At 42.4% G+C, this 17,773-nt stretch overlaps 1 protein-coding gene across 3 annotated transcripts in view; it reads right to left on the bottom strand.

Annotated features, from left to right (window-relative positions):
• Positions 1-7,971: 7,971 nt before the first annotated feature.
• Positions 7,972-17,773, bottom strand: part of NFE2L3 (nuclear factor, erythroid 2 like 3) — a 104,611-nt gene continuing 94,809 nt past the window's right edge. For 2 of the 3 annotated variants that reach the window (XM_030202170.1, XM_030202189.1), the window contains exon 6: positions 17,367-17,751. In XM_030202170.1, coding sequence (XP_030058030.1) covers positions 17,671-17,751 — 81 coding nt within the window. In that variant the 3' untranslated portion in view covers positions 17,367-17,670. Of the gene's footprint in view, positions 9,074-17,366; positions 17,752-17,773 lie in introns of those variants that run through there. The other variant, XM_030202179.1, reaches the window with a different exon arrangement.

Genomic DNA, 17,773 nt, shown 5'->3' with positions numbered 1-17,773 from the left:
GAAAACTTCAGTCTATCTTATAACAAGGCCTTGGCTATGACTTCACCTCTGCCACTGGGTATTTAAATGCCATTTTTCTTCAAGAGTTAGATATTTAGTGGTTTGTTTTTCAACTTTTGATTTTGCTGTCAGTTTTCTTATGTTGAAATATGTAGGGCTGCAGGTTAAAGCAGAAGATAAAATAGAAGTTGGAAGAAGACAGCAAGCAGGAGGGAGTTGAAAAGAAGGGGGTATCTAGGACATATTTGGGAAGATAATGGAATGAGACATGAAAGTTTTATGAACTGATGGAGTTGATAGCCCTGGTTTAATACAGAGAGTAGAGATGGGGAAAGGCATAATAGATAACAGAACAAAAACAGCTGGGTATACCAAATCTAGCAGCTCTTAACACAAAAATGTCTTGCATAAAAACGTCCCTAAACGTAATTCAATTAGGATGTGGAACAACACACAATCACTAGATAATGTCTTCCACGTGATGAAAATGTACTTAAATGCAATTATGTCAAACCTCTTATAACGAAGGGGAAAATGGCCTCACAGAGCTCCTAGATTAATACAATCTACTGGAGCTTAAACGGATCGTGAATGACCCTCTGTTCATCATTGGCCAAAAAAAAATAACCCTTTAAAATTGATATGACGTCACTAATTGCTACAAGACTTTCATACAATACTGCTGTGTCAACAGTTACACTGGTTAAATATGCATAGAAAACTTTCTCGAGAATGAAAGACCACTTATCTTTCAGATGCCATCGCTACTGACACTTGTAGCTTCTGCTGCTGGAGCTAGTTTCTTCTCCCCTCACCCCATGCCGACGATGGCCAGCGTTTCGTGCTACTGCTTCAGGGTCTTGGTGGAACTATCTTTGAAACTGGCTCTAGTTAGCTCACCAAGGTGCAAGGCCGTAGATAATTCTGTGCACTATTGAGCATATTTTGGAGGTTATGCATGCCTAAATACAAATTAAACACATGCATCCAGCTTTCCCTACAGTAGCATGCAGTTATGGAATGCACTACCACCTGACGTGAAAAAATTGCCAGACCTAACCAACTTTTGGAAATCATTGAAGACCTACCTTTTCAACAAGGCGTACCACAACAATCCCGCCTATGAACGTTAACGCAATACCGCTTTATCTCCCATTCTGAATTTGAATCTACTATGTCCTCATCAAGACAACGACCCATCATATGAACTTTAATGGAATACTATTCTATCTCTTATTCTGAACATGAACTCTTTATACCTGATTGCTTAATCTACTATGTCATTCATGATCTTTATGTAATACCTCTTGTATTTCTTACTCCAGAATGGTGATTGCCATGACAGAACAATGTAAGCCACATTGAGCCTGCAAATGGGTGGGAAAATGTGGGATACAAATGCAGTTAATTAATTAATTGGCAGCCAGTGTAGGCTTTGTAGGAGGGGTTTTGCACTTTTGAAGTGTGTTTTTCCATAGGTAAGTCTGGCTGCTGTATTTTGTGGTGTTTGTAGTTTTCTTATGATATGGTCTTTGCAACCCGCATGGATTTGGTTGCAGTAGTCTGTGTTTGGATCATATTGCAAAATAAGTTCCTAGGGAAGTATTTATTTGTTTAAGTTTCCAAATTGTGTAGAACATTTTTGTCATAATCTTAGCTTGGCTTTCGAATGTCCGGTTATGGTCTATTATTATACCTAGTATTTTCAGATTGAGTTTGGGAGAGATGAGCTCAGTGCATTGATGGTAGTGGGGAATTCATTGTTGGGAAGAGAGGAATGAGGCATTGGGTTTTTTCTGTGTTTTAATCTGAATGCCAATGCCCAGGATTCCATGATGGTCATGCTGTGATTTCTGTGGGATGCTGTTTTAAGGGTATGTGGATTGTGATGTCCACATATAGGAATGGGTTGAGGTCTTGTTTGACTAGTGATCTGGCAAGTGGGGTCGTCAGGTTGAATAAGATTGGCGAGAGCAGAGTGCCCTGTGGTACTCCGCGTTCTGCTTTCCAGGGTGAGGAGATAGTTTGATTTAACTTATGTCCTGGAAGTTGGGAATCTTTGATCCAGGTAAGTACTTTTCCTGTAATTCCTATTTTGTCAAGGATTCTCAATAGTGTTGTCTAACATGTCGAATGTGCTTGATAGGTCAAATTGGAGTAGGAGGATGTTTTGCCCATTGCTATTTCGTGCTTGAATCTGGACAGAAGTGTGATTAGTATTGTTTGTGCTGTGGTGGGGTCTGAAGGCAGATTGAGATTCATGGAGTATGGTAAATTTGGTGAGGTATTCTGTTTGGCCACTATAATGCCATTAGTTTGGTTGGTAGAGGTATAGAAGCAATTGGCTTCTAATTTGTCATTTCTTCTTTTTTGTGTGTGTGTGTGTGTGTGTATTTTGGGATGGGTGTTAGTAGAATGTTTCCTTTGTCCTGAGGGAATAGGCCTTCTTGGAGCATGTAGTTAAGATGGTATGTGAGTTCGGAGATGAATTTTTTTTTTTTTTTTTTTTTTGGGGGGGGGGGGGGGGTCTTTCATTATGTTGGGACATGTCTAATTGGCAATGGGTGGAGGAGAACTTTGCATGAGCCATGGTTTCAGTGGTTAGATAGTTGAAGTTAGACCAGATACAGTCCACCGGGTACTCTCCTGGGTTAGGGACTAGTTTATGAAGGGTTTCATTTGTGTTTCTCTGATGCAGATTGTTCTGTAGGTTGGTAATTTTTTCTTCGAAGTAACTGGTTAGTTTTGCTGCAGGTGGGAGTTGTCCATTTGGTGCTGTTACTATTTTGGTATTGAGTAAGTTGTTACAAAGACGTGGAGAACTAATTTGTATTGTTTCTCCACGTCTTTGTAGTCTGTGCCTATTTGTTCTTAATAGAATTTTCTTTTGGTTTCTTATTTTATATTTGTTTGTTCTTTGAATTTCTTTCCATGCTTTAAGTGATTTGTTCATTCTTGTTTTTCCTCCATTTTCGTTTCTCTTCTGGATAGTGTTTTTAGCTCTTTGTTGAACCCAGGGTAATGTGTTTTTGTACTGTACATTTCTATCCCACATTTTCCCACCTATTTGCAGGCTCAATGTGACTTACATAGTACCGTAACGGCATTAGCCAGTTCCGGTATGAACAAATATAAGCTTGCCATGCTTTTAAACACATTTCTCCAAGGACAGGCATGATATTCTCATATGTGGGTGACGACATCCATGGAGTCTGGTGCAGACACTGCACTGCCATAGTGCACTGTCACTTGGGGCATGCACGATTGGCTTCTCGTCTGATGCTTGAGTCTAACCATTTCCATGGAGCAGAGAGGTTGGGTTTCTAATCTTAGCATGTCTAACTTTGTTTTGGTACCTACCCTGTTTCAGGACATTTTTTTTGTTTTTTAGTTGATCCTTTAAATTTTTTTTTTTTCAATTTTCTTTTTTGGCCTTTGGAGCCTCTGAGCTCTTCTTGGGCCCAGGAAACAGAAATATGACAGCAGGTAAAGGCCAAATGGCCCATCCAGTCTGCCCATCCTCTGTAACCTTTAACCCCTCTTCCAAAGGGATCCCACATGCTTGTCCCATGCTTTCTTAAACTCTGACAGTCATCTCCACAACCTCCACCGGGAGGCCATTCCAACCTTCCACCACCCTTTCTGTAAATGAATACTTTATTAGATTTCTCCTAAGCCTGTTTCCTCTTAACTTCATCATATGCCCCCTCATTCCAGAGTTTTCCATCATTTGGAAAAGGCTCTCCCTGTACATTAATGTCCCTGAGATATTTAAATGTTTCTATCATGCTTCCTTTTTGCTTCCTGTCTTTGTGTATACATGCTGAGGTTCATAAGCTTGTCACTTTTCATGTCGAAGACCGCTTACCAATTTTGTAGCTGCACTCTGGACTGGCAGTATCCAGAATTGCGCACACTACTCTAAAAGGGGCCCTGCCAGAGAGATATACAAGAGCACCATCACCTCTTTCTTCCTGTTGGTCATCCCTCTCCTTATGCACCCATGCATCCTTCTGACTTTGATCGTCACTTTTTCTGTTTGGCCACTTTAAGGTCATTAGACACAATCACCCTGACATCCTGTTCTTCCTTTATACACAGAAGCACTTTGACCTCTATATTGTATCGTTCCCTCGGATTCTTATGATCCAAATACATGACCCTGCATTTTTTAGCATTAAGTATTAGTTACCAAATATCAAGACCATTCCTCAAGCTTTGCTATATCCAGTGCATATTTTCTAGCGAAAAAGGTGCTGGTACTCAAATGTCAGGCCACCCTTCAGGGGGTGGGGTGATCAATGAGGGACCCACCCCACAATAGCCAGGTCACCTGCAACTAGTCACAGAATCTATGACAAGGCAGAATTGGTGTGTAGAGCCTGAGCTCTTTCATTAAAACTTGGGGACCATGGGTCAGTTTTAGCAGACAATGGAGAAGGTGCCGGTACTCAGTACCCCCTCAAAAAAAAAAAAAGCCCTGGCTATATCCTTCCTTATGTCATCCACACCTTCCAGGGTGTCCACCCTCTTGAAGAGTTTGATATCATCCACAATGAGACAAATTTTACCAGACCACACTTCTGCAATATCACTCACAAAGATGTTAAAAAGAGCCAGCCCTAGGCCTGAACCCTGCGGTACTCCACTGATAACATTTTTATCTTCAGAGCAAGCTCCATTTACCGCTACCCTCTGTCTCCTTCTGTTCAACCAATCTTTAACCATCAGTTACTCTAGGTCCCATACTGAGGGAACTCAGTTTATTTATGAGTTGCCTGTGTGGAACTGTCGGAGGCCTTGCTGAAATCCAAATACACCAGAGCCCCTCCCACGTCCAACTTTTGAGCCTTTTGACCTTGTCAGCTGTTATTCCCTCCATGTTAATAAGGGGTTGAGTGGCAAGTGTACTCTGTAATAGGGCTGTTTCAGACACAGACACCCATAACTAGTGTGTTCAGTGCTTATGTCCAGAGCATGGACAGTGTGGCCTCGCTGGATGCAAATGAAGACATGAGTCCAGTATGAACAGCTTTGTTAGAAATATGTAATTTATCCTTAAAATCGAGCGTGGTACCAGAAGATTGGAGGGTGGCCAATGTAACGCTGGTTTTTAAAAAAGGTTCCAGAGGAGATCCGGGAAATTATAGACTGGTGAGTCTGACATCTGTGCTGGGCAAAATGGTAGAGACTATTAGTAAGAACAAAATTACAGAGCATATTCAAAAGCATGGATTAATGAGACAAAGTCAACATGGATTTAGTGAAGGGAAATCTTGCCTCACCAATCTACTACATTTCTTTGAAGGGGTGAACAAACGTGGATAAAGGGGAGCTGGGTGAAAAAAAATATTGTGTATCTGGCTTTTCAGAAGGTGTTTGACAAAGTACCTCATGAAAGACTCCAGAGGAAATTGGGAGAGTCATGGGATAGGAGGTACTGTTCTATTGTGGATTAAAAACTGGTTAAAAGATAGAAAACAGAGAGTAGGGTTAAATGGTCAGTATTCTCAATGGAGAAGGCTAGTTAGTGGGGTTCCCCAGGGCTCTGTGCTGGGACTGCTGCTTTTTACTGTATTTATAAATGACCTAGAGATGGGAGTAACTAGTGAGGTAATTAAATTTGCTGATGACACAAAGTTATTCAAAGTTGTTAAATTGCTGGAGGATTGTGAAAAATTACAAGAGGACCTTACGAGACTGGGTGGCTAATTGGCAGATGACGTTTAATGTGAGCAACTGCAAAGTGATGCATGTGGGAAAGAGGAACCCGAATTATAGCTATGTCATGCAAGGTTCCACGTTAGGAGTCACGGACCAAGAAAAGGATCTAGGCATAGTCATTGATGATACGTTGAACCCTTCTGCTAAGTGTGCTGCTGCGGCTAAGAAAGCAAATAGAATTTAGGTATTATTAGGAATGGAAAAAATGAGGATGTTATAATGCCTTCGTATCGCTCCATGGTGCAACCGCATCTCGAATATTGTGTTCAATTCTGGTCGCCACATCTCAAAAAAGATATAGTGGCATTAGAAAAGTTGGCGAGAAGGGCGACGAAGGATGGGACGACTTCCCTATGAGGAAAGGCTAAAGCGGCTAGGGCTCTTCAGCTTGGAGAAAAGGTGGCTGAGGGGAGATATGATAGAGGTCTATAAAATAATGAGTGGAGTTGAACGGGTAGATGTGAAGCATCTTCACGCTTTTCAAAATACTAGGACTAGGGGGCATGCGATGAAGCTACAATGTAGTAAATTTAAAACGAATCGGAGAAAATGTTTCTTCACTCAACGTTTAATTAAACTCTGGAATTTGTTGCCAGAGAATGTGGTAAAGGCAGTTAGCTTAGCGGAGTTTAAAAAAAGGTTTGGACAGCTTCCTAAAGGAAAAGTCCATAGACAGTTATTTAATGGACTTGGGGAAAATCCACTATTTCTGGGATAACCAGTATAAAATGTTTTGTACATTTTTGGGTTCTTGCTGGGTGACCTGGATTGGCCACTGTTGGAAACAGGATGCTGGGCTCAATGGACATTTGGTCTTTACCAGTATGGCAATACTTATGTACTTAGCCTAGAAGCATAGTACAACCCCCTAACAGGTCCATTTAAGCATGAGCCTGAACCATCATATGGTATATAATGACTTCTTGTAGTACCAAAGTACTGATATTAATGTTACCACCTTCTCAAGAAATAATTCTACAATAGTAGATGTTATACTGTGAAACATTCTAACATAAGGACATTGCATCTTGTACAAACAGGCCAGTGTCTTACATATTAGCATGCTTCTTCCTATTCTTTTCCTTCTACAACCCTTTCATCCTCTCTTACACAAGGACCAACAAAAGTGACAGAAATTGGGGGGGGGGGGGGGGGAATAGGAAGTACTTGTTTCTTTTTTTTTCTTTGTTCTGTATTGAATTTCTATGGTGTTGATATAAGTGATTTTCAATATTGTTTATTCTGTGGAAGGGAAGGACTATGTCCTCCATTAATGTGTAATAAATACAAATATATATAAAAATGAAATGGGCATGCATGTTATACCTTTCCAGCCGCGTCCCCCCCCCAAAAAAAAAAAATCCAAAGTTGCCCTCTACTGGTTAGAAGACAAGAGTGGAAGAGGTGATTCCAAGGAAAACCAGAAGTCTAATATCTTCAAACAAGTTTATTCTTCAAATAAAAGCGACATACACCGTCTAGACCCTACATGGGCTGTGTAGGGATAGACCCACAACACTGCAGACGCTGTTCTGTTGTATTTTTTGCTGACATTGCGGTTATGCTCCATATTGTTTTAAGCTACCCCTCAAGTTGTGACCCCCGAAGGTGGCATTTTGCTGAAACACTGGTTGTGTTTCAGACAAATGATGTATGTCACTTTTATTTGGACAATAAACTTCTGTTTGAAGACATTAGACTTTGGTGTTCTTTGGAACCACTTCTTCCACTCTTGTCTTCTGTTTTGATTACTGTTGGAAGTTCTTTCCTGCTTTGGTTTGGTTTGATTCCCTCTACTGGTGCCATTCTGGCCTCAGGTATTAATTTTTGTTTTGGCTTTTTGCTTCAGTCACATTGCAGAGGACACAGTAATTAAGGTGAATCTCACATAGTAAAGTTTGGATTTGGATCTAGCTCTTGTGATGGTGCCTTACATACATCTAGGTCTTGTTAATTAGAAGGGAGAAAAAAAAATAAATGATGTATATACAAGTCTGTGCATTCCAAAAATTCACCACTTCTACTCCAGAGGCTGCCCAACAATTGGGGTAAGGGGGAGGGATGTAATTTTATGGTGATTTCTAAGACTAGAATTAGGCCTGTGAAGAAATTGAATATTGACCATATTCCTAGTTATGATTAAGAAAAGATACAATGGTATTTTTTAGAACAAGCAAATACTTTAGAAACTATTTAAGATGGATTGCTACAGAATTAGAGACACTTGGAAACAGGACCCATAGGGTTTATTCAAGTAAAATGGAACACAAAATACAGAACCACTGTGCTCATTTATTTTATATTAACACTACTGTAAGTCCCTGAATATACAGCATTCCCAAAACAGTTCATATTGCTGCAGTAAAAATATTGATAAAACTGAACAGTCTATGAACAGAAGATACAGTACTTTATTTTTTTTTAAATGGACATACAGTTTTTGAAACCAAAGATCTTGTGACGTTCTAAATCACCCTGTTACCAAAACAGTATTTTTTGTGCACACACTAATATACATACATACATTAAGCAAAGTGTAGATGGCACACAGTGTCAAGCGATTTAAATGGCCCAGAGTGGCTCCTGGCTATTTAAATCACTTGTCCAGGGCTAACTGCAAATAGGCAGCAGCACTTAACTGGTTAGTGCCACTAAATATTAACAGCGCCTGAGCCAAAACCAGCTAACGTGGGCGTTCCAGGGCTGGAGTTGGCACTTATGTGGTTAAGTGCAAATATTCAGCCCTTAACTGCATAAGACCACCGTACAAAAATCAGTCCTATCTTATGTGGTTCAGGGCTGAATATTGCACTTAACCGCACACGTTTTAGCGGCCAACAGATAAACCAGCTATTCACTGCCCATGCCCAATACTGAATATCCAGGAATACAGCAGGCAGCAGATATAAAAACACTGACAGCTAATGGCTGAATATCACCGGTCTATATACTGCTGTAATAAAGATGTTTCCAGCTGAACCAAAATCAGGCTTTCATCATTAACTCGAGAGTATATCGATTCTTTTTCACATTCAAAGTTGAACTCCTTGCTACACAAGCCCACCAGCACTAACTTCCATTTTTCAAGGCTTTTGAGTTTATAGGGACATAGTCAGTCTCCTGCTTGTAGGGCACTGGTTCAAATACAGACGGGCAACCACTTGGGTCCAGTTTCTAGGGCACAGATACCCACCTCAGAAAAACCATTACAGTTTTACATTACTGTGGGTACTCTCAATAAGGGGGCCAAAGCCCACAAAAGCCCAAGGATAGATTTACCCTTTCACTCAGCGTGGTCTCTAGTACAAGCTTGTGGTCGATTCAGTGCATTGTTCTTGTACACGCTGTCCTGTTGGATGAAAACATACTTTTTAAAGTGCTATTACCTCAATACCTCTCATGTGCAGCAGTTTCACATTTGAAATAAAACACAGAGGCAGACAGCTTGTTTACTAGTAACAGGAATCAACTATGAGGAGAAATACAGACTCATTTGGTTTTTATCTTTCATCAGCCTGCTATATGGAATTGCGTTCTCTAGCTTGTATAGTCTTTTAACCAAGGCCATGCACCATATCTTTCCTTCCTTGAAGACATAGCTTGTCTTAGATAATCCATACCAAGCAAATGCATAGAGAATATAATTTAAGCAGTCTATGATTCTTCTATTTTGTATGGTTGTCAGGGGGTTGTGAGGGACAGGAGCAAAGCTGCTACAGTCAAGCTTGGTCCCTTGAAAAAGGAGACGGCAAAACAGATGTCTGTTGGGACACATCAAGCCAAAGATAAGTGCAGCCCTGCTGAATATACAGCTTATTATTTGTTATTTCATTATATATGTCATTGAAATTTGGGCATAATCAGAACACCGCACACAGATGCACTCATTTTGAAACACACTTGAAATAGATGGAGTTTTTGTCAATGATTAGACTCATCACCGCAAAGGTCTTTATGTGACCAGGTAATTAATACATAACATACATAGTAAGTGACAGCAGCAAAAGACCTGCACGGTCCATCCAGTCTGCCCAACAAGATAAACTCATATGTGCTACTTTATATGTATATCTGACCTTGATTTGTATCTGCCCTTTTATTAATGAGACTTTTCCCCCCCCCCATCTCTCCACAATCTTACAATATGAGGAGAAACAGTGAATGCACAGTCTACTTTTGGTTGATATATTCTATGTGTTAGAGACTGTGATTTAAGCCTATCACTCAGTGGTTATTAAGTGATTCATGAGAGTTATTATTAACAGTTATTGGATAGTGGGCAGAAAGGTGTGTTTGCATTATCCTGTTGTCCACCACAAACTCATTATAGGTAAGCAACTTTACATTCTCCATAAACCACTACGATAATGCAGCCACACTTGGTGCTACCCAAGCTGAGGGCTGCCACAAGTGCTACTGAAGGAAAAGGCAAAATGATTTTGATCCAGATTTACTGTCAGACCTTGCTGCATTGTCAAGGTGTTTGTGGAAGACTGGGTTGCTGCCTTGCAAATATCCAGTAGGGGTATGGCCTGTAGGTGAGTAGTAGAGGTTGACTGCTCTCAGGCAAAGTGCTCTTTATGTGGATAGGGAGACGAACATTGGCCTGGTGGTAGCAGAATTCTATACAGTCAGCTATCCAGGTAGATGGAGTCTGTATGTCCTAGAGAATGTTGATTAAAAAAAGAAAAAGTGGTGATAAATAGATCTTTGTATGATCCAAGTACTACTGTAGTAGGGAAGATAATAGACTAAGGCTTGGATTTCACTAATACTTCAGGCTAAAGTGATTGTGAAAAGGAAAATGGTTTTCTAGGTATGTAGTTTCAAAGAAGCAAGCAACTCAAAAGGAAGGTGGCATTAATAGAGCACCAAATTGAGATTTCACCAAGCAGGTGGTGGTTGCACCGGAGGCCGACGAATCCAGAGACGTTTGAGGAAATGAATAATCAAGGGCTAGGAAGAAATCAGCTTGTTGTAAGTTATGAAACACGAAAGTCCAGGTAGTTGTACTCTTACTGAGGAAGTCTTAAGGCTTAATCTGAAAGGTGAATGAGATATGGAGCATGAAGATGGATTATAAGTATTTGTTTCACACCAAATTTGAAATTGTTTCCCTGAGAGAAAGGCTTTTTTTATACAGGTGGTTTTTTGGAAGCCTTGATCATGTCTTAAGACAGAAATTCTACTTCTGTCCCTTGAGTCTCCAAGCTGTAAGCGCTAGAGGATGTGAGGTCACGGGGGGGGGGGGGGGAGTTGCCCCCACCCCCCAAGCTGATTAAGGAGAGTTGGATGGGTACCCAACAGATTCAACTGGTCAACTGACAGAACTAAGAGCCATGGGAACTATTATAACATAGCCAATCTGGAGCTGCCAATATTATGTTCGCCGAGTCCTGAACTGTTTTCTGAATGATCTTTTGAAATTGTGGGGGGGGGGGGGGGGGGGATAGGAAGTATACTGGATAAATGCATCTGAGGAAAAGCTGTTCTATGATGAAATCCAAAGAATCCTGAAGCAAAACTGGTGACTTTTTGTTGAAGCAAACAGATCTACTACAGGAGATCCCCACTACTGAAAGATGAAGTGAGGTGCCTTATCAGAAAATGACCATTTGTGAAGTTAAAGGATTCTGCTGTGATTATCCGTGGGAATGTTTTCTTTCTGGCTATCCCTACCTTAAAGCTGTGGCTTTGGACATTTCTAGTGCATTTCTTAACCTTGTCTTCCCCTTATCCCAACCAGCTGTGTAGATAAGTGGCTTAATACAGTTCTAGAGTTCAGGTTTCACAGTAAACACATTCCACATTCCACTGCCTCAAAGGATAAAACCACCTAAGAATAGAAGGTTCATGGTAGGCTCAGGCAGAATTCGTTATGTGACACAGAAGCATCCGCCCTCACAAGTGTTGCCCCTACAGAATTCTTTTGCTCCCTTATAGCACTATGATGGTCCTGAAAATAGAACTGAGGCGGAAGAAGAAGAAAAAGAAAAAACAATGACGGTGGAACAAAAAGATATGAAGGTACCCAAAGAGAAAAGAAACCCCCAAATCACTAATGTTGAAACACATACCAGGAAATGTAGATGGAAAGCGATGACCACAAATGCTCGCCGTCTAAGCAATAAAGTTCATGACCTTCAAGCCCTGATGTTGGAGGCAGACTTAACGTTGTTGCAATCACGGAGACGTGGCTCAATATATTCCCATGAATGGGATGCAAACCTACCAGGCTATAATCTATTTAGGAAGGACAGAGATGGTCGTAAAGGTGGAGGAGTAGCTCTGTATGTGAGAAATGATATCGCAGCGACTGAAATGACAGGGATCTGGGGAAAGGAAGAAGCAATATGGATCACCTTAAAAAGAGATGATAGAACCTCTGTCCACGTGGGTGTTGTCTACAGACCCCTGACACAATTGGAGGAACTAGATAAAGATCTGATCGCAGATATTCAAAAGTTGGGAAAGAAAAGAGAGGTGCTGTTGCTGGGAGATTTCAATCTGCCAGATGTAGATTGGAAGGTTCCATCTGCGGAATCGGAAAGAAGTAGAGAAGTCCTGGATGCTTTTCAAAGTGCTCTGCTCAGACAAATGGTTACGGAACCCACGAGGGAGGGAACGACGCTGGATCTGGTGCTCACAAATGGGGATAGTGTGTCAAATGTCCGAGTGGGTGCCCATCTGGGCAGCAGTGACCATCAAACAGTTTGGTTTGATATGACAGCTGAAGCGGAGGGCGGCCACTCAAAACTCAAAGTCCTGGATTTCAAGCATGCTGACTTTAGTAAAATGGGGAAATATCTGAGGAAGGAGCTGATGGACTGGGAGGATAAACGAGAAGTGGAAGGACAGTGGTCCAGGCTGAAAAAAAGCTATAAATAGGGCCACAAACCTTTATGTAAGGAGAGTAAATAAAAGCAAGCGAAAAAGGAAACCGATATGGTTCTCCAAGCAAGTGGCTGAAAAAATAAAGGCTGAAGAGTTGGCGTTCCTGAAATACTGAAAAACTCACGAAGAGGAACACGGAAAGGAATACTGGATGAAACTGAAAGACGCCAAGAGAGAGAGATACGTCTGGCGAAAGCGTGAGTGGAAGAACAATTGATAAGGTAAGGAGGGGTGACAAAAATTTCTTCAGGTATATTAGTGAAAGGAGGAAGACTAAAAAGGGAATTGTGAGACTGAAAGATGCTGCAAACCGCTATGTAGATAATGATGAAGAAAAAGCAAATTTGCTAAACAGATACTTTTGTTCTGTTTTCACAGAAGAAAATCCTGGAGAAGGACCGCGATTCACTGGAAAAGTACATATGAGAATGGAGTGGATATAGCACCGTTCACGGAAAAGTGTGTATGAACAACTTAAAAATCTAAAGGTGGACAAAGCCATGGGACCGGACGGGATCCACCCCAGGATATTGAGGGAGCTCAGAGAGGTTCTGGCGGGTCCTCTTAAAGATTTGTTTAATAAATCCTTGGAGAAGGGAGAGGCTCCGTGGGAGTGGAGAACAGCAGATGTGGTCCCTCTTCACAAAAGTGGTGATAGGGAAAAAGTTGTAAACTATAGGCCGGTGAGCCTCACTTCGGTTATTGGAAAAGTAATGGAAGCGATGCTGAAGGAAAGGATAGTGAATTTCCTGGAAGCCAATAAGTTGCAAGATCTGAGACAACATGGTTTTACCAAAGGTAAATCGTGCCAAACATATCTCATTGAATTCTTTGACTAGGTGACCGGAGAACTAAATTATGGACGTGCTATAGAGGTAATCTACTTAGATTTCAGCAAAGCTTTTGACACGGTTCCCCTCAAAAGGCTCTTGAATAAACTTGACAGGCTGAAGATACAGTGGGGGAAATAAGTATTTGATCCCTTGCTGATTTTGTAAGTTTGCCCACTGACAAAGACATGAGCAGCCCATAATTGAAGGGTAGGTTATTGGTAACAGTGAGAGATAGCACATCACAAATTAAATCCGGAAAATCACATTGTGGAAAGTATATGAATTTATTTGCATTCTGCAGAGGGAAATAAGTATTTGATCCCCCACCAACCAGTAAGAGATCTGGCCCCTACAGACCAGGTAGATGCTCCAAATCAACTCGTTACCTGCATGACAGACAGCTGTCGGCAATGGTCACCTGTATGAAAGACACCTGTCCACAGACTCAGTGAATCAGTCAGACTCTAACCTCTACAAAATGGCCAAGAGCAAGGAGCTGTCTAAGGATGTCAGGGACAAGATCATACACCTGCACAAGGCTGGAATGGGCTACAAAACCATCAGTAAGACGCTGGGCGAGAAGGAGACAACTGTTGGTGCCATAGTAAGAAAATGGAAGAAGTACAAAATGACTGTCAATCGACAAAGATCTGGGGCTCCACGCAAAATCTCACCTCGTGGGGTATCCTTGATCATGAGGAAGGTTAGAAATCAGCCTACAACTACAAGGGGGGAACTTGTCAATGATCTCAAGGCAGCTGGGACCACTGTCACCACGAAAACCATTGGTAACACATTACGACATAACGGATTGCAATCCTGCAGTGCCCGCAAGGTCCCCCTGCTCCGGAAGGCACATGTAACGGCCCGTCTGAAGTTTGCCAGTGAACACCTGGATGATGCCGAGAGTGATTGGGAGAAGGTGCTGTGGTCAGATGAGACAAAAATTGAGCTCTTTGGCATGAACTCAACTCGCCGTGTTTGGAGGAAGAGAAATGCTGCCTATGACCCAAAGAACACCGTCCCCACTGTCAAGCATGGAGGTGGAAATGTTATGTTTTGGGGGTGTTTCTCTGCTAAGGGCACAGGACTACTTCACCGCATCAATGGGAGAATGGATGGGGCCATGTACCGTACAATTCTGAGTGACAACCTCCTTCCCTCCGCCAGGGCCTTAAAAATGGGTCGTGGCTGGGTCTTCCAGCACGACAATGACCCAAAACATACAGCCAAGGCAACAAAGGAGTGGCTCAGGAAGAAGCACATTAGGGTCATGGAGTGGCCTAGCCAGTCACCAGACCTTAATCCCATTGAAAACTTATGGAGGGAGCTGAAGCTGCGAGTTGCCAAGCGACAGCCCAGAACTCTTAATGATTTAGAGATGATCTGCAAAGAGGAGTGGACCAAAATTCCTCCTGACATGTGTGCAAACCTCATCATCAACTACAGAAGACGTCTGACCGCTGTGCTTGCCAACAAGGGTTTTGCCACCAAGTATTAGGTCTTGTTTGCCAGAGGGATTAAATACTTATTTCCCTCTGCAGAATGCAAATAAATTCATATACTTTCCACAATGTGATTTTCCGGATTTAATTTGTGATGTGCTATCTCTCACTGTTACCAATAACCTACCCTTCAATTATGGGCTGCTCATGTCTTTGTCAGTGGGCAAACTTACAAAATCAGCAAGGGATCAAATACTTATTTCCCCCACTGTAGGACCCGACGTGGTGAACTGGATTAGGAACTGGTTGACGGACAGACGCCAGAGGGTGGTGGTAAATGGAATTTGCTCGGAGGAGGGAAAGGTGAGCAGTGGAGTGCCTCAGGGATCGATGCTGGGGCCGATTCTGTTCAGTATATTTGTGCGTGACATTGCTGAAGGGTTTTGCTGATGACGATACTAAGATTTGTAACAGAATGGACACCCGGGAGGGAGTGGAAAACATGAAAAAGGATCTACGGAAACTAGAAGAATGGTCTAAGGTTTGGCAATTAAAATTCAATGCGAAGAAATGCAAAGTAACATGGAGGGACATAATCAAATGGTGGCGGCCATCTATATGGCCGGCGCCGCAAAGAGCAGTCCCGAACTGTAATATCAAAAAAGATGGCCGGCCATCTTTCATTTTGATAATACGGTTGGGCCCGGCCAAATGTCAGAGATGGCCGGATTTGAGATGGCCGGCATCGGTTTTCGCCGATAATGGAAACTGATGCCGGCCATCTCAAACCCGGCCAAATCCAAGGCATTTGGTCGTGGGAGGAGCCAGCATTTGTAGTGCTCTGGTCCCCCTCACATGCCAGGACACCAACCGGGCTCCCTAGGGGGCACTGCAATGGACTTTGAAATTGATCCCAGGTGCATACCTCCTTTCCCTTGTGTGCTGAGCCCCCCAAATCCCCCCCAAAACCCACTCCCCACAACTCTACACCATTATCATAGCCCTTATGGGTGAAGGGGGGCACCTACATGTGGGTACAGTGGCTTTCTGGGGGGGGCCTTGGAGGGCTCAACACTTACCACAAGTGTAGCAGGTAGGGTGGGGGGATGCACCTGGGTCCACCTGCCTGAAGTGCACTGCACCCACTAAAAACTGCTCCAGGGACCTGCATACTGCTGTCAGGGAGCTGGGTATGACATTTCAGGCTGGCATAGAGGCTGGCAAAAACGTTTTTGGTTTTTTTTTGGGTGGGAGGGGGTTGGTGACCACTGGGAGAGTAAGGGGAGGTGATCCCCGATTCCCTCCGGTAGTCATCTGGTCAATTGGGGCACTTTTTTGAGACTTGGTCCTAAAAATAAATGGACCAAGTGAAGCCGGCGAAATGCTCCTCAGAGCCGGCCTTCTTTTCTCCATTATCGGCTGTAGCCAGCCATGTCTTAACAACGCCCCCGTCCCACCTTTCATACCCTGTGGAAACGCCCCCTTTAACTTTGGCTGGCTCTGCGACGGAAAGCAGTTGGAGCCGGCCAAAATCAGCTTTCGATTATACCGATTTCACTGGCTTCAGGAGATGGCCGGCCATCTCCCGATTTGTGTCAGAAGATGGCCGGCGATCTCCTTCGAAAATAAGCAGGATAGTAACATAGTAGTGATGCACTTAGGGAGTAGAAATCCACGGGAGACATATGCGTTAGGCAGTGAGAGTCTGATATGTACAGACGGGGAAAGGGATCTTGGGGTGATAGTATCTGAGGATCTGAAGGTGACAAAGCAGTGTGACAAGGTGGTGGCTGTAGCTAGAAGGTTGCTAGGCTGTATAGAGAGAGGTATGACCAGCAGAAGAAAGGAGGTGTTGATGCCCCTGTATAAGTCGTTGGTGAGGCCCTACCTGGAGTATTGTGTTCAGTTTTGGTTGCCGTATCTTGCTAAGGATGTAAAAAGAATTGAAGCGGTGCAAAGAAAAGCTACAAAAAAGGTATGGGATTTGCATTACAAGACATAAGCCATTACAAGTGTAAGCCACATTGAGCCTGCAAAAAGGTGGGATAATGTGGGATACAAATGTAATAATAGTAATAATAACAACATATGAGAAGAGATTTGTTGACATGAACATGTATACCCTGGAGAAACAGGGGTGATATGATACAGACGTTCAAATATTTGGAAGATATTAATTCCCAAACAAATCTTTTCCGAAGATGGAAAGGCGGTAGAACTAGAGGACATGAAATGAGATTGAAGGGGGGCAGACTCAAAAAAAATGTCAGGAAGTATTTTTTCACAGAGAGAGAGTGGTGGATGCTTGGAATGCCTTCCCGCGGAAAGTGGTGGAGATGAAAACGGTAACGGAATTCAAAAATGCGTGGGATAAACATAAAGGAATCCTGTTCAGAAGGAATGGATCCTCAGAAGCTTAGCGGAGATTGGGTGGCAGAGCCGGTGGGGGGAGGCGGGGCTAGTGCTGGGCAGACTTCTACAGTCCATGCCCTGAAAATGTCAGATACAAATCAAACCAAATCCAAGCAGTATTATATATAAATCTCTGAGAACTTCAATGTATCACACTTCAATTTCCACAATCCCAGTTCTTATTCTTCCAACACAATTTCTTCACACTTTTTCTTTACCACCCACTTTTTTTGAATAATTCATCAGAACTCATACATTCTCGCCTCAGTAGTGCAAAATTGCCTAAACATAATTTTATGGCAATTCTAAACTGCACTAATTTCTTCATCGGCTCTTATTGCTTATATATCATTTTATAGCACTTATCTTAAGTATATTCGGACTGGGGGCTCAAATGCGTCCGACATGCATGTTTCGCCTTCCGGCTGTGTCAAGGACCTCCCCTACAAAAAACATTTCAATAAA

Source organism: Microcaecilia unicolor, chromosome 1 (genome assembly GCF_901765095.1).
Source record: "Microcaecilia unicolor chromosome 1, aMicUni1.1, whole genome shotgun sequence".
In the NCBI taxonomy this organism is placed as follows: domain Eukaryota; kingdom Metazoa; phylum Chordata; class Amphibia; order Gymnophiona; family Siphonopidae; genus Microcaecilia; species Microcaecilia unicolor.
Note: the sequence above shows the minus strand (reverse complement) of the source record. Positions and strands in the feature narration are given on the sequence as shown.